This window comes from Mesoplodon bidens (genome assembly GCF_964165515.1).
Source record: "Mesoplodon bidens genome assembly, chromosome: 15".
Lineage (NCBI taxonomy): Eukaryota > Metazoa > Chordata > Mammalia > Artiodactyla > Ziphiidae > Mesoplodon > Mesoplodon bidens.
The window spans coordinates 36,452,402-36,479,731 of NC_138171.1; the positions used below are offsets into that span (position 1 = coordinate 36,452,402).

The 27,330-nt window shown below is 53.1% G+C and overlaps 1 protein-coding gene across 15 annotated transcripts in view; it reads left to right on the forward strand.

The window, feature by feature from the left end:
• Window positions 1–27,330, forward strand: part of CUX1 (cut like homeobox 1) — a 374,908-nt gene that overhangs the window by 302,375 nt on the left and 45,203 nt on the right. For 4 of the 15 annotated variants that reach the window (XM_081255632.1, XM_081255631.1, XM_081255629.1 and 1 more), the window contains exons 13-20: window positions 627–675; window positions 1,390–1,486; window positions 2,496–3,167; window positions 4,308–4,373; window positions 5,680–5,781; window positions 7,177–8,015; window positions 10,278–10,443; window positions 10,990–11,046. In XM_081255632.1, the coding sequence (XP_081111758.1) occupies window positions 627–675; window positions 1,390–1,486; window positions 2,496–3,167; window positions 4,308–4,373; window positions 5,680–5,781; window positions 7,177–8,015; window positions 10,278–10,443; window positions 10,990–11,046 (2,048 nt within the window). The remainder of the gene's footprint in view (window positions 1–626; window positions 676–1,389; window positions 1,487–2,495; window positions 3,168–4,307; window positions 4,374–5,679; window positions 5,782–7,176; window positions 8,016–10,277; window positions 10,444–10,989; window positions 11,047–27,330) is intronic. The other 11 variants (XM_081255627.1, XM_081255626.1, XM_081255625.1 and 8 more) reach the window with 5 other exon arrangements.

Sequence of the window (27,330 nt, forward strand, 5' to 3'; positions counted from 1 at the left end):
AGCGCTGCGATCAGCAGTCCTGGGCACCCGCGCTCACTCAGCTCTCGGACTTGTTGACACAGGCCGAGACCGGAGCAGTTTCCATGGTAAGGAGAACAAAGGAGACGTAAGCCCTCGTGCCCACACCTTGGCAGTGGCTCCTTCCCCAGCCTGGGCTACAGATGGTCCGCTGCCGCCTTTGAGCCATCCAGCGGTGGGACCTCGCTCCTGGCCCATGCCCGGGCAGCAGCTGCCAAGTGTACCTGAGGGGCAGCGGTCAGGGGCTTCGGTTCCCCTCCCCGGCTTCCTCATTACAGCTTTTTCAGCCCTTCTCAGCTTTACAAATACATTCCACTTGCAGCAGTGTTATGTCTGCCTTCAACTTAACTTTAAAATTATACTCTGAACAGACCTGGTGTGATTCCATATGGAATGATTTACATGCTGGGCAAGAAACTTTCGCTGGCCAACTGCTAGTCGAATAGTTATTCCAGAGACGCTATCAGATGATAAAGCTGCCAGGGAAGTTGTTAAACTTGTCAGCTCCTCGGTTCCTGGAGAGCAGGAAGCGGTGATGTGACCGCTCGTTAGTGCGGCTGCCCCCAAAGGTCCGAGCAGGGGTAACGGCTCTGTCTTGCTCTCCGCAGCATCCTGAAGTCCATGGAGTTTGCTCCGGCCGAGGGAGCTGGGACGCAGGTACATGGTCTCCCTTTGCTTTCCGTGTGCATGAGCATCCGCGTCACTGCTTCACCGTCGCGGTGTTTCTCCTCAAGAATATTTCACCAAGTGAAAGCAAATTATCTTTAACTTAAAAGGGGCAAGAAGAGAAAAGTTAGTGTCTTTCAAACTGGTAACTGCATTCACGTGAAATTGCAGTTTAACCTGGGCAGGTCCTAAGGACGTGGGTACACACAATTCCAGGTTGTGTTAAAAGATCAGCCCCAAATGGACGGACTGACTTAGGAATTTTTATTATCTACTGCCTCACGTGGACAAGAAACGGGCAGGATGACAATGGCACACGGTAACCCAGTGGCCAATTAAAAATTTAAGTCATCACGTGGAAGCCCGCTCATGATGCCCAGAAGGCAGCCTCTGACTCTCGGTGGCCGGCACCCAGAAGAGATCACCTTTGCAGGCCTTTCTGACAGGTTTACGGCTCCCATTGCTAACAAAGCGTAGGTCTAGATGCTCGGATTTGGGTACAGAAGAGGGAATAATTAGCTGTCTGGAAGCTGTGTGAGCCTAGAAAGAAATTACTTCAACTGAAATGAGTTATCTCAGAAAGGAACTCGAGTGTTCTCCACGTGCGTGGAGCATCCTCGGGGGGAGGGCGGTGGGTGGTCAGGTCAGAGCGGGGATCCTGGGGGTCCGGCGGCCCCGCGGTGAGCCCCGCTCTGCCCCGTCTAGGACTCATCCAGGCCCCTGGAGGTACTACTGCTGGAGAAGAACCGCTCGCTGCAGTCCGAGAATGCCGCGCTGCGCATCTCCAACAGCGACCTGAGTGGTAGGTTGACAGGGTCTCGCGTCCGCTCGGCCCCTCCCGGGGTCGAGGAAGAGGAAGACAAACCGTGAGTCTGGGCCGATGCATGGTGGGCGTCGCCGGGCGATGAGAACCTTGACTAACGAGTGTCCATCTCCTCCTCGTCCTCCTCACCCCCCCACCCGCCCCCACCCGCTCCGAGACGGTCCAGGCGAGGCTCGAGGCCGCAGGGCGTCTGCGGAGTGCAGGCAGGGCCATGCTGCGGGAGAGCCCACGAGGGGCGCTCGCTCGCGGACGGTGGCTTTTCTGGTCTCTTCTTGGTTGTGCGGCCTCTCCCGTGGTGTTTCCGGGGCTGCTTCCAGGGCCAGGCCCTGCCCTTCCCGGCTCAGTGGAGCTTTTCTTCCTTTGTCAGGTTTTCCTTGGGAACGCCTCCCCCATCCTTAGCCTTTCTTTGCTCGTCCCAAAGTGGTGGCGTCACTGACTGCTTCGGGTTTTGACAGCTGGTAAAGCGTTTAAGAGTGTCTCGGGCTCCGATGATATTTCATTCTTAAAATGTGCGTGCCTTCGATCGAGTGGACTCGGTGCGGTGCATTCGCCTCAGAGCAAGTTGTGTGAGAATCCGTTGGTCCCAAAATGTCAGTGTTTGCTGCTCCTCAGGTGGGGCCCTTCTGGTTATAGCTCAAATGCTAGAGGCCCGATGAGAGGCCCGCGACCTGCCGACTCTTTACTGTGTGTGGTACCGGCTCCTTGTCACGTTAGGAGTTTGAGTCTATGTCAAGGGGAACTCTCCAGGCTGCAACGTACAAGAAAGGTGCAAACATGAAATGCATGTTGCTTGTTTCGGGGGGCCTCGTTTGGCTAATTTAAAAATTCAATTGAAAAACAAACCAACACACCTCATTGGCCCTTGTTAAAAAAAAAAAAAACCTGCACTTTTTTTTTTCCCTTTTGCGGGGCAAACTTTGCATCTTGGTCTTGGTTTTTTTTCCCTTTTGAATCCCCCATAATGCATTATGTTTGCCCTTCCTTGTAGGGTCAGCCAGGAGAAAAGGGAAAGACCAGCCTGAGAGTCGGCGTCCTGGACCTTTGCCGGCCTCCCCTCCTTCTCAGTTGCCCCGCAACACGGGGGAGCAGGCTTCCAATACTAATGGTACACACCAGTTCTCACCAGCGGGGTTAACGCAAGACTTTTTCAGCTCATCCCTGGCAAGCCCCAGCCTGCCCCTGGCTTCTACGGGAAAATTTGCACTAAACTCTCTCCTCCAACGACAGCTAATGCAGTCCTTCTACTCCAAGGCCATGCAGGAAGCAGGAAGCACAAGCATGATTTTTTCAACAGGTCCATACAGCACAAACTCCATATCTTCCCAAAGTCCATTACAACAAAGCCCAGATGTAAATGGCATGGCCCCGTCTCCCAGCCAGTCAGAAAGTGCTGGGAGCATCTCCGAGGGCGAGGAGATAGACACTGCAGAAATCGCCCGGCAGGTGAAAGAGCAGCTGATCAAGCACAATATCGGACAGCGCATTTTCGGACACTATGTCTTGGGACTGTCTCAAGGGTCCGTAAGCGAGATTCTGGCCCGGCCCAAGCCGTGGAATAAACTGACGGTTCGCGGCAAGGAGCCATTTCACAAGATGAAGCAGTTCCTCTCGGATGAACAGAACATCCTGGCTCTTCGCAGCATCCAAGGCAGACAAAGAGGTGAGAGACTCACGGCTCGGTGCCCATGTGTGAGCCCGTCATGGAGAGGGGTGTGTGTGTGTGTGTGTGAGATGAGACATTTTTTGTGCATCACATCAGGTACAGCTCTCAGTCCTGCCGTTGCCGGAGCTCAGGGCCGAGGGGCACGAGCTTAGGCTGTTAGACTTGTGGGGGGGAGGGGTCTGGCCTCTGAAAATCGCTCAGCACCTCACGCGTAGTAGACTCGCTATTTCAATACCACATACTGAGTCGGAGGGAATTCCCTCACACTCGACGCTCTGATGCGTTTCGTGTCCAGCGACCCTTCCGGCCTTAGGTGCTGGCCTCACATGGGGAGGGGCCCGTGGGTACCACCCGGCCCTAGAGCAGCAGCATTGGCCGGGGGCGGTCCTCACGTAACGCTGGGTCCACGCAGAGGGCAAGCCGACCACGTGCGCCCCCCTCCTCCTTCCGCACCAGTGGCAGCGAGGCCCACGGTCACAACTCCCCGTGTTTACATCCCGCTAGTGATCTGTTTAGCATTACCGGCGAAACATGCCTGCCTTGAGTAAAATACATGAAAGTTGTATTAAAACACGCTTCCTACCCCCCCGCCCATAAAAAGATAAAAAGTCCGTCCCATCCCTAACTGCAAGAACTCCTTCCCTCTTGAACGACAGGGGATCCTTCTGCTAAGTCAGCAGTGATAGAGAAAGGGACTCTTCTCAGACGCACTTGAGATTTAGACTCAGAGAAGGGAGACGCTTCAAACAGCGTCCATTTGCACAAAGGGCACCGAGGCTTTCACGGCGATGTTAACCAAAATTGACTGTCTTTGGATGATTAATGCGAGCTTTGTTCCGGGGCTGGTGGGCGATCCGCTTGGCGGCCCTGCTCCCTCCGTTTGACCCCCGTGGTGCTGGTGCCACAGGCCGCCGCCTAGGTCCATCTAATCCCCTTTGGTGGCAGAGCCGTGGCCTCTGTGAGCTGGTCAGCCAGGGAAGGGCCTCTCCAAAGTTTCTAGTGACTCCCAAGTGGCACAGGCAGCCCTGAGCCCTCTCCGTAGTGACAGGCGGCTCAGATTTCATATCACGCAGCCCATATCGTCAAAACCACCATCCCCCTGATTGTTTTGTTCTTACCACACTTGTTTTTCAACAGAGAATCCAGGCCAGAGCCTGAACAGACTATTTCAGGAAGTACCGAAACGAAGAAATGGGTCTGAAGGTATGTCGCAGGCAGGTGTTTTTCTTTGCAGTTAGTAACCTAGGAAGCAGCATGTCCTTAGCTGTGTATTTGGGTTAAAACTGTACAGTGTGATTCTGGCCTGGAACCTGATGGAAAAACAGAGCTAGTAAGTATAAAACAAAGCACGGGTTCAAGTACGCACGGCCCCTTCCCCCTGAGCTGCCCGCGCTCTACCGAGCGCAGGAGGGGGTGGCACCACTAAGATGAGCCCCAAAATGCGAATCCCCCAAGACCTGCCCCCCTCTTAGATTCAAATTATGCCTTTCCCCATTTTCTCAGAAGCAGGTGAAAGAGTAACATTTGTTGCTCTGAGAAGAATCAGGTGACTGAGTGAGATGAGATACTGCTGCTTCCTTGTACCTTCCCTGAACTCTGAAATGTGTCGAGGGCATGACAGAGGGGACAGATCCCAAGTGGAACCTGCTCGCCAGCCCCCATGGCGCTCCTCGGAGTCGCAACTTTGATGGGGTTTTGTCCCGGTGGTTTGCTTGTTTTTAAATGGTTTAATGTGGCGGTTCACACTTAGTGAGGTAGTGACCAATTCAAACACGTGGACGGCTTCCGGGAAGAACCGGGGCCAGCCCCCGGGCCGTAGTAGCTTCAGTGCATCTGTGCACGTGGCTGCTCGGCAGAGCATCACCATGTGACCGATAGACGGAATTCTTGTCCTTTAGGCATGTCCGCAGGCTTCTCTCCTTGTTCATAAATTTTAAAAAAGATAGTATGTGATAAGAGACCCGAAAATTTTAACTTAAGCCTTCAGCCTCTTCACCTTGTACAAGCAAAGGATAGCGAGAGAATCAGCCTCCACCCCTTGCCCTCTCTGCCCATTTTTCCACTCTGGGATACTGGCCTCAAGGACACGTACAAAGCCTTGAACGTAGTCCCAAGCCAAAGCAGCTGTTGGAGTTGTTTTTAAATGACTCACAGAAAAAGCGTTGCCTTTTAATCCTTCATCTTTTTCTTATACCGGATTAAATGATACGCTCTCCCTGGTCCCACCTCAGGGGTGAAGTCCAGCTTGGATAATGTGAGAGCTTGTTCCACTGGCCGAATACTGTTTGACGCCAGGTGGAGTCAGTAGGAAGCCCTTCCTGCCCCGGGGCTGTGGTACCTGCTGTGAAGTTGCAAGCACAGCAGGTACAGGTAAACGGGAGGCCACACCTGCCTCTGTGTCATCACCGGCCTCAACTCGGCAGCTATTTATCAGAATGACGTCTTTGTGCAGCCCTAAGTTTTGTTCCAGGTGTGGGTTTGATGTCATTGGTGTGGCTTCTCCCTGCAGGTAACATCACCACCCGGATCCGAGCCTCAGAGACCGGGTCCGATGAAGCAATCAAGTCCATCCTGGAACAAGCCAAAAGGGAGCTGCAAGTACAGAAAACCGGTACGGAGTCCAAGTCTTCGACCACTGTCTTCCACACTTAGTTGGAAGAATTGTCATGAGCGTTCTGGTCAGCAGTAATTAACTGTGTTAAAAAAAAATAGAATGTATGTTTTCAAGCCTTTAGGCAAGCAAAGAGGGGAGCAGGTCTGTGTGATGTCTATTTTGCTAATAGTTACCATTCTAGGTCATTCCCTAGCATTGACTCAAGAATGTACCCCTGGCCTAGAATCTCCGTGACTTAAATTAGCAAGTAGTTTGTATCAGATTCCCTTTTTTTTTTTGCGGTACGCGGGCCTCTTACTGTTGTGGCCACTCCCGTTGCGGAGCACAGGCTCCGGATGCGCAGGCTCAGCGGCCATGGCTCACGGGCCCAGCCGCTCCGCGGCATGTAGGATCTTCCCGGACCGGGGCACGAACCCACGTCCCCTGCATCGGCAGGCGGACTCTCAACCACTGCGCCACCAGGGAAGCCCCCAGATTCCCTTTTTTAAATGCAACACAGGCTTTTGCTACTTGGGTATATACTTGACCACAGCTGCTTTATGGAACAGACGTTGCCAGGGGGGAGCAGGAAGTGTTAAAGGGTGGATGTCCCCACCTCTGCAGTCAGCCGGCTTCAGGAATTGGCCCTCAGAGCTCCCTGGGAGCTGCCTTGTATAAGAGAACACCCACATTTCAGCTTTTCTGCGGCTGAGCTTTGACTGAGAGGCGCACCAGGCTGTAGGTTCAGCTCAGACCTTCCGGCGGAGAGGAGACCTGAGTGCTCGACCCGGGGCTCAACACAGACTCACCCCTGCCCTGTGCCCACGAAGCCCCTGCTCCGTGGAGTCCTTCTACCACAGACGTGGCCGCGAGGCCCCACCAGGCCTGGCTGCAGGCAGCTGTGACCGCTTAGCACCTGCCACCACCTGGTCACTCCCCTGGGTTCCTGAGCTAGGGTCTGCCCACTGCCCCCCACCACTGGCCCTCCCCCTCCCCCTTGGTGGCCGCACCGTAGTCACCCACCTGGAAGGGGATCTGAGCTAACAAAACCACTGGAATTTTGGGATATAGCACATGAGAACGTTAAGTTTAAAGTCATCCCAGAAAGAGAGTCACAGAGCATTTGCAAACGTACCCCCCCTGCCCCGCCCCCCATCACACTCGTGATCATAACTTACCCCTTCGGCTGGTGTGTCGCGGAGGCCATGTGGTCATACACCAGGCGCGTTGGCCCCTCTGTCACTGCTCGGACAGGGTGCGTGAACGTTTCACGACGGGGGAAACGTCGGAAAAACAGAGCTGTGAGGTTCTCCCCAGTAACCTGCATGCGGTGGCAGGTCGGGTCAGGATGAAGTGGAGTGAAAAAGCACAGGGCGGTGCCGCCACCGTCTCACCTCTGTGTTTGCTCCGCAGCAGAGCCAGCCCAGCCTTCCTCGGCGTCCAGCAGTGGGAACTCCGACGACGCCATCCGCTCCATCCTGCAGCAGGCCCGCCGCGAGATGGAGGCCCAGCAGGCCGCCCTCGACCCCGCCTTAAAGCCAGCGCCGCTGTCCCAGACAGACATCGCCATCCTGACCCCCAAGCTAATGCCCCCCTCGCCCATGTCGTCGGTATCCGGTTACTCTCCATTAGCCGTCTCCCTGAAGAAGCCCCCCTCAGCTCCCGACTCCAGCGCCCCCACTCTGCCCAACCCCCCGGCCCTGAAGAAGGAGTCCCAGGATGTGCCCGGGCCAGACCTCCCGGGGGTGGCCGACTCCGCACAGGGGGTCCTCAGACACGTGAAGAGCGAGCTGGGCCGCAGCGGCGTGTGGAAAGACCACTGGTGGAGCGCCGTCCAGCCTGAGAGGAAGAGCAGCGCTCCCCACGAAGACCCCAAGGCTGAAGAAGCCAGCGGCGGGAAAGAAAAAGGCGGTGGCGGCAGTGGCGGGCAGACGCGGGCTGAGCGCAGCCAGCTCCAGGGCCCCTCCTCATCAGAGTACTGGAAGGACTGGCCCAGCGCCGAGTCGCCGTACTCCCAGAGCTCAGAGCTGAGCCTCACCGGAGCCAGCCGCAGCGAGACACCCCAGAACAGCCCTCTGCCCTCCTCCCCCATCGTGCCCCTGTCGAAGCCCACCAAGCCCTCGGTCCCTCCGCTGACCCCCGAGCAGTACGAGATCTACATGTACCAGGAGGTGGACACCATCGAGCTCACCCGGCAGGTGAAGGAGAAGCTGGCCAAGAACGGCATCTGTCAGAGGATCTTCGGGGAGAAGGTAAGGGACTCGATTTGGGAGCCCGGGTCTTCCCATTTCCCTTCACTGCTTAGGACTGCGTATCTGTCTGGACGATGTGGCCATCACCCGCTTAGTTAACCAAAGAGCATCGTGGCTCGTCCACTCCCAAACTTCCGGGGAGGCTGGCCAGTGAACGTTCCATTTGCGGCATCCCCGTTGGGGGCCAGGTTCTGGGTAAGGCCCTCTCACCCTCTGCGGCCCTTTAGATCTCTTGTCACACTGTGAGGGGGTGGCAAAGTCGCCATTTGACAGATGAGGAAACCGAGGCTCAGGGAAGTTAACTGTGTGCCCCAAGCTAGCAGGTGACTGAATCGAGTTCTGTCCCCCCAGCCAAGTGGAGCCCAGAGGCGCCTCTGCAGGCTGTTTTGGCCCAAAGGATCTGATGTGATCACAGAGAGAGACGACCAACATGCAGAGAACCAGAAGGCACTCGATAGAAATAGCAATGTAAAGCATAGTTGTACCTCTCTCATAATTCAGAACGTGCTTGGGGCGCCAGAGGGGTGAAGCAACCTGCCCAGGGATGCACAGCTAGAGGTGGCACGGGCAGAGCTGCACAGACCCCAGGCTGTGCCCAGGACTGGCCCCGAAGACCCTTGTTTCCACATCGGCCTTCCCTGGCTCATGAAAGGCCATGGTTTGTGGATGAGCTACCAGACCCCTTCTGTTCTTGGCACTTCCTGGTCACTGAGATTCTGGATAATGGGGATTTACCAGGCCTGCAAATATAAGATAAACATAATACCCCGGGATAGTCTTAGATTAAACAATGAATTGCTGAGCATAATGAGAAGCGCTCCAGTCCCCTAAAAGACAGCCTCCCCGGGACTTCCCTGGTGGCGCAGTGGTTGAGATTCCGCCTGCCAGTGCAGGGGACGCAGGTTCGAGCCCTGGTCCGGGAAGATCCCACATGCCGCGGGGCAGCTAAGCCCGTGTGCCACAACTGCTGAACCTGCGCTCTAGGGCCCGCGAGACGCAACTACTGAAGCCTCCGCGCCTAGAGCCCGCCCACACTCCACAACAAGAGAAGCCGCCGCAATGAGAAGCCAGCGCACCGCAACGAAGAGTAGCCCCCGCTCACCTCAACTAGAGAAAGCCCTCGTGCAGCAACGAAGACCCAATGCAGCAAAAAAAAAAAAAAAAAGACAGCTTCCCCAAGGGCCACGTGGCTGGGTCAGCAGCAGCCTGCCCCGCGACCTCCTACCCGCCTTACCAGGTCCTGCCTTGAGTTCAGTGTTTGCAGTGTACTGTGCTATGAATCCTTGAAATACGGTTGTGAGCTCTTTGTCCCGACTTTGCAAAAGGTGATGGGGTGAATAGAAATGAGGATGAGAATTTAAAGTCCCTTGAAATTTCTAGTTCAGCGTTGTAAAAATATCATTTGAGAACATTTAAATAGACATTTGTGCTCATGCCTTAAATTTAGCAGAGACTTAATAGCATTGAACTTGTTTGGCCCATGAGTGCAGTTTATTCTGGAACTTGAGAACTTTTCAAAGAGTGATCGGATGCAGCCCCTAAATATCTCTGGGCTGCATCTGTGTCCTGTGGGGGGTGTTTGTGCCCATACATATGTATGGCCATATGTGAGCGTAACAAAGTCGGGTATGTACGTGCAACTTGTCGATCGTCTACAGTGAGCTTCACTCCCAGGCTGGCTCCTCAGTTGCCACCAGCTCACCTCTGGGCCCCTACCATCGAGCAGGATGTGATCAGAGAGAGCAGACCTTTCTAAATGCCAGGCTGGCCCGGCTCCAGCAAAGGAGACGGGCGCCCGCGTCCCACCAGCATCCGTTGCTCCTGCTCTAAAGGGGTCCTTGGCCCCCAGCACCTCGGCCTTTGCTGGCGCCACCAGGCAAAGAGCAACGTGGTTTCAGTGCTTCCTCCCCAGGTTGTCAGGACGACAACCCTGCAGGCTTGGCAGGATCGAGGCCCTGGGGGGAGGCCCTCCCCTCCGTTTGCCCACCCTCCTCTCCCTGGGAGCTGAAAGCTGGGACTATGACTATGGCTCCCCGTGCCAGGGCATCAGCCCACTGGTGACCTTGAAAAGCTTATCCCCCACCCCAGGCTGTTGCCACCCACCCCCAGGGGTTGGTTCTGTGCTCGGCCCCAGGATTGCCCCCTGTGTGCCATCCATCCCGGCCACGCCTCCACACGGCCATGCGTGTATCACTAACACATTCTGGGGCCTCACACCAAATCCGGGGTGCTGATGCTGTGTGTCTTTGGTCACCATTCCAGGTGCTGGGCCTGTCCCAGGGCAGTGTCAGCGACATGCTGTCCCGGCCGAAGCCATGGAGCAAGCTGACCCAAAAAGGCCGCGAACCCTTCATCCGGATGCAGCTCTGGCTGAACGGCGAGCTGGGCCAGGGCGTCCTGCCTGTCCAAGGACAGCAGCAAGGGCCAGGTAAGGGCAGCCCCGCCCTGGGCTGCTGCAGGCGGTGGGGGAGGGGAGCCTGTGCGGGGAGACCACCAGCCACGCTGTCAGCTGCTGCCTGAGAACCGCCCCCCTTCCTCCACCACCTGTTGCCATGGGACTGACTCAGTTTTTAGGAGAGAGAACATTGTGCCTAGCTAATTTTATAAGCAGCAGAAAATGAGTTACCAATTAGGAAAATGCTGTTTATACATAAATATAGGTAAAAGTCAAGTAGCTAAATCAGGGAATCAGGAAAGGAAATCAGCCAAAGGAACAGAATGAAAGATCTCACGGGTGACGGCTTCCGCTTGCTCTCCAGCCAGTGGCCCAGCTTTCTACCGGCAGCGCTTTGCCTGCCAGCATGGACACCCAACCCCCGCCCCGTTCTGGCCCTCCCCGTAAGGAGTGGGTACCCTCCCTTGGGCCTTTGGGGCCCTTATTGCTGTGCCCCCTCTGCTGTGCTCCAGGTATTAGGAAGCTGTAACCCCCCCAAGTTTGTTTCCTCGTTTAACTGTACCCATTTCTCTCGTTTAGTCCTGCACTCCATGACGTCACTCCAGGACCCCCTGCAGCAGGGCTGCGTGAGCTCAGGTAACTAGCCATGTCTGGTGTTTTGAATGAAACATTTCCCTGCCTTTTGTGCTTTCCTCTGGTCTGTACTGGGGAGACTTGAAGGATCCCTCGTTCTGGATCCGGTGAGCTGAAAACATGGTACCCTCTAGGCAAACTGGATTCGTCAAGGTCATGGTTTCTAATGGAGAAGGAGAGAGTCGAAGGCCGAGTGCAGGTTCCTCCAGCGTTTTCTTGTTCCTCACCGCGCTCTTTCATCAGTCCGTCGGCTCCTAGGTGTGAGGCCCTGTGTTTGGGGCTGGAGGCTGGGGTGCGAGTCAGAGACGGATTCTGTGCTCAGGGGGCTTCCAGTCTCATAGCAGGGGACAGGGGACAAGGAACGGGCATTGCAGTTCAGGGCATGACACTCAGGAGAGTGGGACTGAGCTTGGGGTCCAGCCTGGGAGCAGGTGGTGGAGGGCCTGGAGCCCGGGCCCAGGAGCTGGGGCTGCTTCCGGGTGGCATCTGACAGCCCCGAGGCCTGGTCTTTGAGGTCACATCTCCGCCACGCGGACTCCTGGACACGGCAGCCCGGGCTGGCCCACATCCCTGATTCCTGGACCCCCTCCTTGTCCTTCCTGTGTGCCAGACTTTTCCCACCCGGCTCTCAGGAACAGCCAGCATCATGAGCTGTTGCTCTTTTTTTCTTTCTTTATTTTTCTAAACATGTTGATTAGTCTCCATATCCCATTGATTCATTGAAAACACAAACAAAGCTAAGTGAGGAGCGTGGAGCCCGCCAGCCTGCTGGAAGTTTTACGAGGGAAAACACGTGTCGTGAGGGGAACAGCTGGGCGGCAGCGGCCGCCACGGCTTCGAAACTCCAAACCCGCACACAGATGCAGCCAGAGTGTGCTGGGTGCAGCTAAGATCCCGGCTGACGTTTTCTTGTGTTTTGGGTGTTCCATCTTGAGGGGTGGAAGGCTGTATCTAACCCAAGCTCTTGGTTTTCTTGGCTGGACCTCTAAATGGAGTGGCTGGCCCTCTAAGAAGGATCAGGTGTACCTCCTTCTCCCTGCCTTTCTGCGTTGGCCAGTTTCCTTAGCAAGTACTGGAGAACTTACACAGCACTGGCGCCCATTCAAAACACATTAGAGAAAATAATGGACGCGGTTGTTTGTGCTAGAGTTTTGTGGACGTTTGCATGGAAAATTCTCCTTGCCTCTTGCTCTAATGGAAAGCTGGCCCCCTGTTAACTCTCCGAGTATCTGCTGCCCCATCAGAGTCAGGACCCAACTTGGCAGAATGTGACTAACGGTTTTTAGATCAAAACCCCTTGTTCCTAAATAAAATAAGAAATCGCCTGCAGTCCCAGGTTGGTTGTGATGGATGCCAAAACCTTCCCTGTGTCGGAACAAATCCTTAAAGAATGGCTTTTTACTTTTTATTTAGCAAGCACTCGCTGCCGTGCTGCAACATTCCTATGACAGCCATGTTTCCAACCTGGGAACAACTCACAGGGCTCCTCAGAGGGAAGTAAGTGATATTTGTAAGAGATCAAATTACTTTATAAAATAAGGAGATTTAAACTCTTGGGGAGCCTGCAGATTGAAGGAGGTAGGGAGGCAGGAGGCAGTGAGCCCCTGGGTACAAGTGAGCACTGTAGAAGTTTCCCCTGCTTTCTGTGAAGAGGCCCAGGCAGGCCTCGCTGTGTCATCTCTGCAAGACGGGAGGTGGATGGCAGACCTCTCACTCGACGTGCCTGTTGTGAGTCAGCAGTTGGGAAGCCATCAGTAGAAATAATAATTATGGTGATTGTGGAGAAAGGTGGAAAACTTATTTCTTACATTCTAGGAAAATAGAATTTTTTTTTTTAAGCATGATGGTAGCTAAGCGAAAATGTTTCTCTGGATCAGGAAAGACTAGAAAGTGCTTGTCAGAATGAAAAGACAGATGATCATACAGTGGCAAGATTGTGGGTGGTAGTTTTCCTTGTTTGAAATTTCGTTACTATCAGCGTTATCCTTTCAGGAGTGTTTCTAAAAATTAAAGTAGCCGTGCCTTTCGGTATGTGGAATTTAGATTTGAAAAACAGAATTCTCTTATAATGATGAGTATTGGTAAATCAGTGGGATGAATGACTATTGGAGACGTCAGGATCTTTGACAGCCTAAAAAATCAGTGTCTGGACTTCCCTGGCGGTCCAGTGGTTAAGACTCCGTGCTTCCAACGCGGGGGGCGCGGGCGGGGAACTAGGATCCCGCATGCCGCGCAGTGTGGCCCAAAAAAAAAAAAAACCAGTGTCTCGGAGGAAGCATTCAGCATTGCTCCCCGAAAGGCAGGGAGTAACGCCTCTGGCCTAGGATTTCTAGGATTCTGATTCCCTGCTCTCGCTGTGGCTACCACGGAATCCTTCCAAGAGGCCCCCAGGCCCAGAAAGATGCTCTGTCCTTGGTGGTGGCTCCATGAGGCCTCTGCCCAAGGCAGCTCACCGTGGTGGCAGCAGATGGCTGCAGGAAGGTAATTCTGACCCTGGGTTGGTCTGTTCCTAAATATTGGTGAGAAACACTCAGTGTCTGAGAATCCAGGCTGCCGAACTGGCCCGGCCATTGGTTCAGCCTCCCAAGTGTGGAAGGACTTTGGAAGACCCACCTTCTGTCCACAGCCTCAGTCTGAGCAGAGATCTTCTGAGTCTAATGCAGGGCTCTGTGCTTAGTTACCATGGCGATGAGGTGCCCCGGGGGTGGAGGGCCTCACTCAACTGAACAGCAAACTGCTGACACGGGACTCTGTTTTCCTCCTAAGAATTCCTGTCTGCCTCCTTCTGCCCAGCCCTGTTGCCCTCAGCATCTCCATTTTCCTTAATGATTTCTGTGTCAAACTTGCCGATCAGGTTTATGATAAAGGAGAGAGAAACTGAAGTTTCCAGTGTATCATCACTTTTTCCTCCTGCTGGTTGTAACCATTTCTGAATGTTCCTTTGATGATTCGAGACTTGGGGTGATGGCCTTGGACACTGAGGAGAGTTGATGCCACTTTCAGCCAGTGACCTGCGCTATTGAGGCCTTGGTGAGGAGAACGGAGGGTTCCATGCCAATCATATGAGTAACTTAAAAAAAACAAAAACAGTTTTTAAAGGACAGAACTTCAGATCAGTTACCTGTTCCTATATTTCCTGGTAGTCTAGTTTCACATTTTTTTACATATAAATTTATTTATTTTTGGCTGCGTTGGGTCTTCGTTGCTGCGCGCGGGCTTTCTCTACTTGCGGCGAGCTCTTTGTTGTGGTGCGAGGGCTTCTCATTGCGGTGGCTTCTCTTGTTGCGGAGCGCGGGCTCTAGGCACACGGGCTTACTTGCTCCGCAGCATGTGCGACCTTCCCGGACCAGGGCTCGAACCCGTGTTCCCTGCATTGGCAGGCGGATTCTTAACCACTGTGCCACCAGGGAAGTCCCTCTATACACATGTTTCTGTGGGCTTCTTTCAAAGTCCCCAGTGTCTTGGGTTGTCGTTAATCTAATATGGCAAGACAGAGGTGCAGGTATTCCTTTGGGATTGGTTCTCCGAGTCTCCCGTTTGTTTGTCTCCCATCCCAGCTATCATGCATCAGCTACCCTCGCCCTGCGTAGCAATAATAGTGCTCAGGAGAAGCAAAGGAAGCCCTCAGAGAAGGAGAAAGGAGGGACCAAGTAAGGCTTGTTTTCTCTGAGTGTGGCCTGTGGTCATTGCTTATCAGTTAGGAGGGTGTTTTTTTTTTAAAGAAGAAAACCTTGAGATGTAATGAAGGTGTACATGTGTGTATCCGTGTAGGTAGTACATAGGTACCTAGTTAGATATGATCTACAATTGGATTGTTTTTTCTTTTTCATTCCTTAAAGCTCATTTCATATTCATGGTTCCTTGGTGTGATTAATCTTTTTGCCCCAAGGGAAAGGAGACATGAGACAACTCCAAAGCGGGGAGAAAGAAAGAGGAAGGAACAGATTTTTCTAAATGCGACTCGGTCACTCATCACCTTATGGAGAACTGACAGGAGTCGCCCATGCGCTCAGCTTGGTAACTTTTTACTCTGGGAGCACTTCGTTACTGTAGCTCACAAGCTTCCACGCCCAGATGGATTATTGCAAGCCGTACCGACGAAAGGATGGCCCAGTCTCCTCGGATTAATGATAAAATACCCAGCTTTTTCCCAGCGTGTCAGGCAGGAACTGCGGGTTCCGGAATCTTCTCCGGTCGTGGAGGATTCCATGGCTCCTCGTCACTGTTCTCACTCAGCCGACCACCAGTTCCCTCTTGAGAAGATAGCAGCTGCGTCCCTCTCTAACGTAGGTGGTCCCACATATGCCCCTTCCCTGACATGAGCACCACGGAGCTGTATGCTGCATGTGGCCTTACACAGCCGGGGAGTCCCAGGGCCACAGCTCCCGGTTAGGGACAGGCCAACCTTCCTTTTTAATACGCATAATGGCTCTTGCTCGGTGCCCATGAAATGACCAGGAGAACACGTCCACGGTTTTAGTGCTTTAAACTCAGCTTCCTTGAATAAGCAATCAGTTCCTCAGTTTTGCTGACTAAGTCAGGGTGGGGCATTTGGACAGCACATTAATAAGAAGAGGAAGGGCTAGTCGAACCCCCAGAGAATTCCATGGCACCATCTAAAGCAGGCAAAACTCTTTGTCCAGTGCCCTAGACTAGAACTGAGTTGATTTTTTTTTCCTTTCTTTTTTTCCCTTCTCTTTCATGGAAATACATCAGTGAAAGTAACTATTGGTGCTCTCTGAAAAGAACTCTTCTAACCCTCATTTTGAATAGCTGAAAAGATTTGTATATACATAACCAATTTATACATGGCCGTAGGCAACAGCTCAAAAACAAAAGAGAATTCTGGAAAGCCACGTGTGAGCTAGGAAGTGACCCCTCCTGAGCAGGTGGCCGCTCTGCACATCATTAGTCCTGGGGCTCAGCCTCTGCCCCCGGCTCACCGGCCGTGAACTTGGCGGCCGGTAGAACTAAGTGCCCATTCATTTCTCTCTTTCTTGGTTGTGCCCTGCGTGACGGCATTTCAGTGTTACCAAGAGTGCCACGATAAAGGAATTGTCTATCCTAAGATCAGAAAAGTCAGGTTTCTGGAATCAGAAGCAACCTACCTTACCGTTTGTCTGTCATCTGGTACATGTGGGCTCAGGCCAGTGGGGAGGCCCGTGGTGCTGAGGGCGCCCCAGGAGGTGGCTGGGCCGTGAAGGGCGAAGGGGTCAGGGCGGAGAACATTCCAGGTGGAGAGCTCTGCGGGTGCAAACATTCATTGATGGCTGAGGACGGGACATGTGCGGAACCTTTGAAAACAAGCGAAAATAGTAGAAGCCCTGACTTTAGAGGCCTTCTGTTTTTCTTTTAAAATAACAGGAGGAAAGTGAATTACGGAGGAATTTTGTCTTTTCTTTATGTAGAATAGGGTTCCTGTTGTCGCCTTAAGGCTCATATGATAAGAAAAGAAGTATGGAGATCAGGACAGAAGGGGGGCTCCTTGGCTCCTTTGAGGTGACCTCCGTCACCTGCCCCCATGGCGGCACTGGGCCCCAGGATGCCCAGCCTGCCGCCCCGTGGGCGGCTCTTTATTGAGAGGAAGTGGGCTTCCAGAGCGTGGAGAGGCAGGCTGAGGCTCAGCGCACCCAAGAGTGGCCTCGGAGGGCAGAGCGGGAGGGCAAGGCTGTAGGGAGGGAGGACGGCTTCTCATGAGCTCCCCGGAAGCTGCGCTGCCCTGCGTTACCTCCGTGCCTGTGCTGCCTTTGCAGCTCTCCTAGCGGTTTTGGGCATTTGTGGGATTCCTTGTGGCGCCTGAGCACGACCCTGAAACTACCTCGCTGCAACATTAACCAGGAAGGCAGAGGGAGCACGGAGAGGCCCTTCCACTCCTGGGACGCCATGGGGGGTGGACGGGAGCCGGTGAGGGTGGTGGTGGAGCCGAGCCGGCCCGGCCTGCCCTCCCCTAGAGCACACTGCACCTGCAGGCCCCGCACAGGCATCCCTGGAGCAGCAGCCACTGAGCCAGCCAGCCCACTCGATGTTTTCGTCTCAAAGCAGCAAATGCTGTCACCACGATCACTGGGAAAGGCTGCTTCTCACAAATCAGCCCCCAAGCAAGGGTCTCTGTTCCTTGAGTGGGATTTGTCACTGGGTCTCTCCAAAAAACGACGAGAGAATCAGAGTAAACCAGAGCAAGAGACTTTTATTTTTAATTATGGTTTGTGGGTTTTTGGGGTTTTTTTTTTTTTTGAATAAGTAAAGTGCATCATGGCTACAAAATGCAGGATTTAAAAGAGCTTACACCCTTTTTCAAAACTAAGTCGCCCTCCTCCCTCATCCCCAGGCCCCCAGGTGCTCTCCCCCAAGGCCCTCCTGTTCATTTCCTTCAGAGAGTCTCTGCATCTAGATGTTTGCTGCACCCAGAAGGGAGCACGCAGTGCTCAAGGTGTGCTTTGCTTTTCTCACCTGGCAGTAGTCTGTAGAGACTGCCCTAGGCTGGGACATAAAGAATTTCCTCCTCTGTTCACTGCTGTAGGGAATTCCTGTATCTGGACATACCATACTTTATTTAACCAATCACTAGTGAGAGATATTTAGATTGATTTTTTTTTTTTTTTTTTTTTTTTTGCGGTACGCGGGCCTCTCACTGTTGTGGCCTCTCCCGTTGCAGAGCACAGGCTCCGGACGCGCAGGCTCAGCGGCCATGGCTCACGGGCCCAGCTGCTCCACAGCATGTGGGATCTTCCCAGACCGGGGCCCGAACCCGTGTCCCCTGCATCGGCAGGCGGACCCCCAACCACTGCGCCACCAGGGAAGCCCCCCTAGATTGATTTTTAACAGCAGAACCTAAGAAACGATCCTGCAGCGAGCAGCCTTGAGCACGTGTGAGCAGCAGCAGGGCGCGGTGGCTCAGAGCCGACTGCAGCGGGCTCGTCTCATCTCGGCCACTGAGCACCTGTGTGGCCTTGGGCAAGTGACTCGACCTCTCTGTGCCTCAGTTTCTTCTTTAAAATAGGAAAAATAAAGTACCTATCTCCTAGACCTTCAGGAGTTTTAAATGAGTTCGCATATAAAAGCCTCCAGAGCAGTGGCTCGCATGGAGGAAGTGCTAGTTGAGTGTTTGCTTTCCTACTGCTGCCCTTGAAACCACTGCCATTATGTCATCCCGTGCACACACAGATAGCTATAGAACAATGTACGTGCACACATGAAATGTCAGGCTCCTGGCTTTAAAGCAGGAAACGGGTCCAGCACTCACTCCTTGGGCGGAGACTGTCAAGTGAGAGCCTGGCTGGGTGGCAGCCGGCACAAAGGGTCAGTTGCAGGATGACCTGCATGCAGCTCTCCAGATTCCTGGCTTCCCTGAAATGCTGTCCATCTTTGAAAATTGTCTGTCCACCTGCCATTCCATGAAGTTCACCCAATATCTTGAGCTTCAAGAGTAAGACTACAGGTCATCGCTCAGGCCATTTGGGGCAAACTAGTGCAGAGCCAGGCCATCTCGTCTGGATACAGGGGTGACTGTGGGCACAGGTGAGCGGCAGCGCCATCCCGCTCAGCTTCTCTTGGTTGCTTGGCCTGGACCCTCAGTGCTGGCACGCCCTAACTGCCCGTTAGGAGAAGGCCCCGGCAGGCCTTTGTCACGGGCCTCTGGACACGTCTCCTTTCTCTTCCCCTTAGACGTTCTTTGGAGAAGGGAATTTGCAGTACATTGGGCATTCAGTACAAGAGGCAAAAGTAGGTCACAGGTGCAAATGAGGACTTCAGTTTTCAATGGTTTGCTTCCAGGGAAGGATGAAGAAGCTTAAATGCTTAAAAATCCTCAGGTAATTTTTAAAAGGCGGTAAGAGTACAATGAAGAAACTCATATATTTGCACCTTTTATGTGCCAAGCGCAGCTCTAATACCTTTGATCCCCAAGTGGATTAAAGTGGAAATGATTTATAAATAAATTTATTAAAAAATAATAATAATAAAATAAAATCAGATCCAAGATGAACACTTAACAGAAAATCAGATGCCTCAGTTACCCCGAGAGGCATGCCCTTGTGTTCAGGCTGGGAGCTGGGCAGAAGGGAAGGGAACCCGGCAACAAATCAGTGGCATAGTCAGAGCCCGGTTTATGAAGTTTTGCAACAGAAAGTGTATGACCCATCTGGCCTGTGATGCGGGTCCATGCTGCTTTGAAACCCCTTCCAGGCTAGATCCAAGGAAGATATGCACAGTGGCCCAGGGTTCTTTCCCGTGCAAGGACAGCCCCGCCCTTCAGCTTCATGCCCTCTCCCTGCTAGTGGCCCTCAGCCAGCCTAGGACCTGGGGCCCAGCCCCCTGCTGACTGGTCCCTGGGCCAGGGTCATGCTCAGGAGTGAGAAGGGGGGTCCCAGAGAGAACGAAGCAAGCCAGGCGGCTTCCGTCACCGGCTTCATCTTGATTTTGTGTTTTGTTCTTCCCTTTGGAACTGGATTCCTAAATATAGCCCGAGTCTGAATTGGCAGATGTTGGGTTTGTCCTTTACAAGAGGGCCAAAATTAGTCTGTCATTTGGCACCTAAATAAAGCAGCCAAACTGCCTTTGTACCAACTTTGCAATGAGGAGGGACTGAAGTTGCCGCATTTCTCTCGACAAGGAAACTTTCTCGGAAGCTGGAGCATCACCTCTGAAGCCAAGAGGCTGAGTCCAGAGGGACGTGCCTTCCTCCCGGCTAGACCCTCTCGTCTCTGAGTTACAGTCAGTTTGTTCCACATAGTTTAAATACCTCATGAGATTGGAAGAGGAGGATCAATACCCCACAGAAATAGCACTTGGAGAGAACAGCAGTGGTGACTTTGATTTGGGGAGGAAAAGAGCAATCTGTCCAGAGTGCCTGGAGCTGGGTGAGCAGAGGGGCTCCCCAGGGGCAGCAGAAAGATGTTATAATCAATTACCACATCCTAACACTGATGTATGATAATTACTGAGTGTTTCTCCTGAGATAGCGCAGCATTTGGCTGGGATGCAGTTCTTTCATGGTCCACTGCCTGATTAATATGCAAATAATAGGCTGATTGCATGATGAATGCAGAAAATGAGTTCGCTGATAACGTGAGCACTGGAGCGGGAAGATGATAAATTACTTTTACTGACTGTCGTACATTAAGTACCCTTTCTCAACAATTTCATCACAAATTAAGTAAAGCAGTATGGAGAGATTAGGAGGATGTGTAAAATAATGTACCTTAATAGCTTTTCTTTCTTTTTTTTTTCATAAATTTATTTTATTTATTTGGTTTTGGCTGTGTTGGGTCCTCGTTGCTGTGCGCGGGCTTTCTCTAGTTGTGGGGAGCGGGGGCTACTCTTCATCGCGGTGCGCAGGCTTCTCATTGCGGTGGCTTCTCTTGGTGCGGAGCACGGGCTCTAGGTGCGCGGGCTTCAGTAGTTGTGGCGAGCGGGCTCTAAAGCGCAGGCTCAGTAGTCACGGCGCACGGGCTTAGTTGCTCTGTGGCATGTGGGGTCTTCCCAGACCAGGGCTCAAACCCCTGTGCCCTGCATTGGCAGGCAGATTCTTAACCACTGCGCCACCGGGGAAGTCCCCTTAATAGGCTTTTCTAATACCATCACATACAACGAACATGTCCCTTGGTTCTGCTCAGCACGGCCTGGGGCCCGTGTAGGGCCAGATCAGTGCACTCAACCTGCGTGTTGTTGGGAAGCCGGGAAGCAGCCCACCACACCAGCTATTCATTCAATCAGCGAAGGATTCTCTAAGGAACATTCCATCACAGGCCAGACATCACCTGCATGCCAGGCTGCCTGGCAGGGTTATTGAGAGGGGACAGGCTGCTCTTGGGGCAAATACTGGAGCCTCTGCGTAGATGGGCACTTGCAAGCCTGCTGTCCACCAGGTGCCTGGAGGGAAGGAAAGTTTCTGAGCTGCAGGCCTAAAAGGCTCAGAAGGAAAACACTATTCAAAACCGCCTCTTAACTCCTCCAAGCCTTAGAAATCTAGGAAAATGAATGCCACCGTCAGAATGGCAGTATGAGCTGCCTGCCAGAGAGAATCACTACCGGTGAAGGATGGGCAGGTCTGCCCAAAGCCAGAAAGGAACCCTGGAGGAAGAAAACACATGCACATGGGCACACGCACACGCACACACAGTGCTTAATCTTTGATTACAGCAGAGCAATTTAACTAGAGAGTTTGTTTTTACTCATCTCAGTAATATATATTTAGACTGTTTGTATGACATACATTTTCTCTTAATGCACAGGGACGCATTGATAAGTGTTCATACACACAGCTGGTTCGGTAATAAGGTTATTGAAGGTAATTTGAAAGCATTATTTCTAAATCAGTATGGATCTGTAGAAAAGCTAGGAACAGGGGGAGCACTGTGCTCCTGAGGCCGGCCCAACGGTGTCACCAGTGTGGTCCCCGCAGCCTCTCCAGCCTGGGAGTTCACTACCAAAGTTGAATTGTAACTTAAGGAAGGTTTTTAATTTTTAACATTCCCAAACTCTGCTTTGGACATGCGTATTTCCTTGAGAGCCTGTAAAAGATACACAAGAAAAATCATGGAAGCCTGAGGGGCAGCAAGTTTACAATCCCGAATGCCCGGCAGCGCCCACCCCTCGGGTGAGCGCTCCTGGGCTCAGGACCACGTCACCTGGGCAGCATCCCCAGGTGCTAAGATCTTTCCCCGCCATGTGCTTTCCTGGTTCGGTTCAGAGAGAAAAGAGGAGGGTGAGAAAGCATCCCAAGAGTGAGGGAAGCGCAGGTGGCACAGGCGGTGCCTGATGGGAGGGGCCCTGTAGACGTGCGAATCACAGCCTCACCCCCTGCACCCCGTGCTATGCCAGGACAGAGGCGACCTGCCAAGGACGGCCCTCCCGCCTCCTCCCTTCCTTGAGCGCCGACTTCCCGCCACGGGTTCGTCGTCCCCTCCGGTGAAACGCAACCAAAATGGAGCTCAGCCTTTTCTCCCCAGAACTGTGAAAGCACCGCCATCCCCATGGTCACCTGAGCCAGGGCCCGGGCAGCTCACCTCGATCCCCCTCTCCCTCTTACACCTGCCCTCCCTCTCTCTCACGCATACACACTCACACGCACACACACTCACATGCACGCTCACACTCACACAGTTTCTGTTTCCTAAACCTCTAGAACCGTCCCTCCAGATCGCATGTCGGGCTAGGGCCCTCCCCTCCTTCAGCCCCTTCCCTGGGGTTAAAGTCCCACCTTCTCAGTGTGTGACCCTGCCCCCGCCACCCCGCCACCTCTGTCTTTCTTGTTCCCTCCTCCCCAGCCTCAGCTTCAGTGTCACAGTGCTGTGAGCCGCCACCACCCCCTGGACGTCCCCCTCCTAGTCCTCGTCCCAAGGTCTTTGTGATAGCCAGCTGCTTAGTGATGTCCGCCTGGGTCACCGTGCCCCACCTCCTAGCACCCCGCCTGGCACTTAGGAGTTTCCCTTAGTGAATGAAGGGCACAGGCCCTCTCTTCAAGTGGCTTGGAAGTCAGCTCGGGGATGTAAGCTGGCACAAGTTAAATGGAAACCTTGCTTTTATTAAACAGGTTTTTGTTGTTAATAAGTAAACTGTTGTGGCTTTTAAGTCACTATAAGGGTTCCTTAGGCAAACTTTTTAAAATGTTCACACACATACACCAGCACCTACTGTCTCCTTTTTACTATTGAAACAAAGAGTGAGTGATGTGGTAGGTTTGCTGGGATTTTCAGTGGCTTAAGGCAATGCCCAGGCTGGCTGAGGGCCAAAGACTATTGCCAGCCCGGGGCCAGCGAGGAGGGCAGGCAGGGCCTGGCCGTGGGAGGGGTGGGCGCCAGTGTGTGATGCCGCCTCTTTGGGACCAGGCTTTCCCCGGGCTAGGGGGAGACTCGCCCGGGCCCCTGGGGATGGGGCCCGAGGCCCCCCGTTACCCCCCCACCGGCGTCAGGCGCAGGCCCTTGGAAAGCAGGCTGTTCTGTAGTGGGGCCACTTCACACGCTCCGACATGCCTTAGTGTGTTGTTAGGTTATTTCTGTTCCTTTCTCGGTAACAAGCGTGCAGTGGCGTGGCGGGAAGGGTGTGAAAGGTCCTGCGTGTCTCTGAGACGTCTATGAACGTCTCCACATATTTTCTTTCAAGCCTCTGCTAATCAGTCCAAAGACCACGCATACGCAAAAGCAAAATGCTCCATGTTTCTTTTTGTTTGTTTTTTGTTTGTTTGTTTTGCGGTACACAGGCCTCTCACTGTTGTGGCCTCTCCCGTTGCGGAGCACAGGCTCCGGACGCGCAGGCTCAGCGGCCATGGCTCACGGGCCCAGCCACTCCACGGCATGTGGGATCTTCGCGGACCTGGGCATGAACCCGTGTCCCCTGCATCGGCAGGTGGACTCTCAACCACTGCGCCACCAGGGAAGCCCAAAATGCTCCATGTTTTGTGGGGTTTTTTGGATTTTTATTGGAGTGTAGTTGAATTACAACGTTGTGTTAGTTTCAGGTGTACAGCAAACTGAATCAGTTATACATATACATATAGCCACTCTTTTTTAGATTCTTTTCCCGTATAGGCCGTTACAGAGTATGGAGTAGAGTTCTCTGTGCTATACAGCAAGTCCTTAGTAGTTACCTACTTTATATATAGCAGTATGTATATGTCAATGACAATCAAAAACTCCACGTTTTTATGTTGGCCGTGCCTAACGGAGATATGTGGCTGGAGAAATAGGATGGGGGTCCTGACGGGCGACGAGTATCTGCTCAGAGACTCAGAGGCAGGGAGCACCCCCCCCCCGCCCCCCAGGAAAGGTTTGGTGCTCAGAGATGTTAGAGAGAGGGTCTGACGTCACCATGTGGCACTAAAACCCAGGGCAAATTAGGCAGCCGTTCACTTTCGACGCAGAGAAGCTCGTTATTTCTAAAGAGGCCCGGCGGCCATGAACCCTCAGGTGGGGGGGGTCTCTTCAGACAGGAGCCGCATGAGCCGTGAGCACGTCCCTGTGTTTCGGCTTGGGTTCTGTGTCCCCGCCACGATCTCCACGTCTGAACTCGGCTGGGAAGTGTCCCGGGCTGGCGGTCATCCTGCGGTGGCCTCTGAAGCTGTCATCACTGTCGAGGCCCCTCAAGCTGGGTAGGGTCCTTCCAGGCCACCAGGGCTCCCGCTGGACCGAGGACGCCAGCACCAGGCACTCCAGAACCTTCTGTAGGTCCTTGCATGGCCGTGCCACTCGCAGTGCCGAAGCTCCCGTCTCCCCTCGGGCTCCGTCTCTGCCCTCTGCCTCCCTGGGACCCCTCTTCCTCTGCCCTTTGACTTCCTCCCTCCCTCAGTCATGTTTCCATGCGCCAGGCCGTGACCCCACTGCTCCCCCAAACTTCTCTTTCTCTCTCCCATCTTCCATACTTGACAGTCTGTAGAGGCGCTTGGAATTTCCTGGCTTGGCGCGGGCTCAAAGCCTAAACTATGGACATAATGAAAAGCGGTGCATCAGACCAGCCGCCAGTTAAATAATGTTTGGGTTCTTGTCAGAATGTCACAGAGTACCCTGTCATTTTGTTTCAGCAACTTGTCCTTCTGAATGCACAGTTCGCCTTATGGCATGCCAGCAGTAAAAATGTCACTTACAATAATTACTTTTTGGTGAAAATGCTTGCTGACTTCCTACCTTCAAGCTGTTTTTTACACAGTGGGGAGATAATAAGAAATGACTTTATCCTGACTGCTCAAATGAACACTGAATGGAATTTGGGTTATTATTACTGCAGATAGAGGGCTGGGTATGGAAATTTAAACAGTGGATTGGGTAATCTGCAGAGAGATTTGTCTCTGAAAATTATGGCGGGTGTGGATTTTCAGTTGGCTTCTATTGAAAACTTAAGGCAGCTGTTGTTTGCCTGCTGTTTTTGGAATATAATATTTTTCATAATCCTTTTATAGTTCCTGAAAGCTCTGTGTGTTTCAGAGGGCCTTGAGTCACTGTCTGTGCTATCTGTGTCTTACTCACCGGGCTACTCTTCTGCAAGATTCGAAGCCTTCCCCAAAAAATTAATCCACACAGATCACTTTTTAAATGTAACACCTTACTATTGCCGTCAGAATTGGATAGATGGTCTGTGTAGTTGGGCTCTTAATGCAAACCACGCATTTTTAGTTGCCCCAGTCCCGCAGGCTGCAGACTCTTTGAGAGCAAGGTCTCTGTCGAATTCCTCTTATCCTTGGGGATTTCCCTGGTGGTCCAGTGGTTTAGGACGTGGCCCCTGGTTCAGTTCCTGGTCGGGGAACTAAGATCCCACAAGCCGCAAGGCACAGCCAAAAATAAAATAAAATGAAGCAAAACAAAAAATTTTGTCTTATCCCCACTGCTGAGCAGAGTGTACAACACAGAGCAGGTGCTCTAAAAAAGTTTGCTTGGGCGAGTGAATGAATGAATGAAGGCAGAGGCAGGCTGTTGTGACACCGCAGTGACTGGCCGGTGGGGGCTTTCCACTCCTGAGCTGGTCAGATCCTCGCTCCACCCAAGTGACCTGGGAGATATGTCACAATGCCCATCGGAGCCTCGGTTTCGTCACCTGGAGTGCGGGGTTTATATTTCCACCACAGGACCATCGTGAGGATTGAATGAACCAGTGTGTAAATGCCCTTAGCACACGGCTGCATTCAGGCGAGGTTATAAAGGTGTTTCAGTTCCCTTCCCTCATCCTAGAGGTGGGTTGGCTTTGAGGGCCTCACCATCGCATTTCTGAGGTCTGGACACGTGGATACGTGCCTCAGCACAGTGCCTGGCGCACAGTGAGTGCACAAGAAACATTTGCTTGAGCACTAGCTGCTGTTACAAGAGGTCATAGGATAGGGTTTATTTATTTATTTTTGGCTGTGTTGGGTCTTCATTGCCATGTGCGGGCTTTCTCTAGTTGCAGTGAGCGGGGGCTACTCTTCATTGCGGTGCGCGGGCTTCTCATTCACTGCGGTGGCTTCTCTTGTTGCGGAGCATGGGCTCTAGGTGCGCGGGCTTCAGTAGTTGTGGCGTATGGGCTCAGTAGCTGTGGCGCACGGGCCCAGTTGCTCCTCGCACGTGGGATCTTCCCGGACCAGGGATCGAACCCGTGTCCCCCTGCATTGGCGGGCGGATTCTTAACCACTGCGCCACCAGGGAAGCCCTAAGAGTAAGGTTTCTTAACATCGTCTTCCCCCTCACCCCAGGATGCTCCTGCTGCAGTGCATCCCCTCTCAGAACGGCACCCCACACACCCCGTAGCCCAGGCCACAACGTGGGACACACCCCCTCTTGCTCAGCCCTCTCCCTACATCCACTCAGCCCCCAGTCCTGTTGACGCGATCTCCTAAATCTCACCTGAACCTACATACTTCTCCCCACCCCACTGCCTGCCCTCCTCAGCCTCCATCCGCTGTCCCCGACGACCTCCCGGCCCCAGCCGTGCTGTCTGCAAGTTCTTTCTCTGTACTGAAGCAACAGTGAACTTGTTTACTTTCTTACTCTTTGACGTTAGGCCTATAATATTTCAAACATGAAATTACAGAATAACCCAGCGAATGCCGATCACCCAACTTTAGCCCTAACTAAAGGGCTAAACTGAATGGGTCATTATTCAATCCTGTTTTTGGGGGGTTTTGGGGGGGTTTTTTTGCGGTACGCGGGCCTCTCACTGTTGTGGCCTCTCCCGTTGTGGAGCACAGGCTCCGGACGCGCAGGCTCAGCTGCCATGGCTCACAGGCCCAGCCGCTCCGCGGCATGTGGGATCTTCCCAGACCGGGGCACGAACCCGTGTCCCTTGCATTGGCAGGCAGACTCTCAACCACTGCGCCACCAGGGAAGCCCAATCCTGTATTATTAAGAAATAAAATGTCAGCCTCTCCCTAGTCTCATTCCGCCTAGAAGTCAGCTACCGTCTGTCCTGAATGTGCACTTTGTCTTTCCTGGACGTGATTTTATACCCTCACTGGGGGTCTAACTGCCACACACAGCACATAGCGCATGCAGCTTTTCGGCTTGTGCATCAGTGTTGTCATCTGTTTCGTTCTGTGCCTTGCTTTGTGGGCTCACCATTACGCTTTCATGCTGGTCCACATGACTGTAGTCCTGACCCTCTTGCCGCTGTTTATAGCATGTGGTATATTGTATGAACGTGCCCTGGCTCCCGACTGCCCAAAAATTAAAAGACACTGTAACCAACTCAAAGGCCCTGCACAACCCAGCCCCTGGGGACCACCTCTCTTTGCCTCATATTCTTGCTACACTCAATTTTATTGATGACTGAAACCCACCAGGTATCTGGAACAATCTATCTCCCTTCCTTGTCACTGCTACTCTTCCC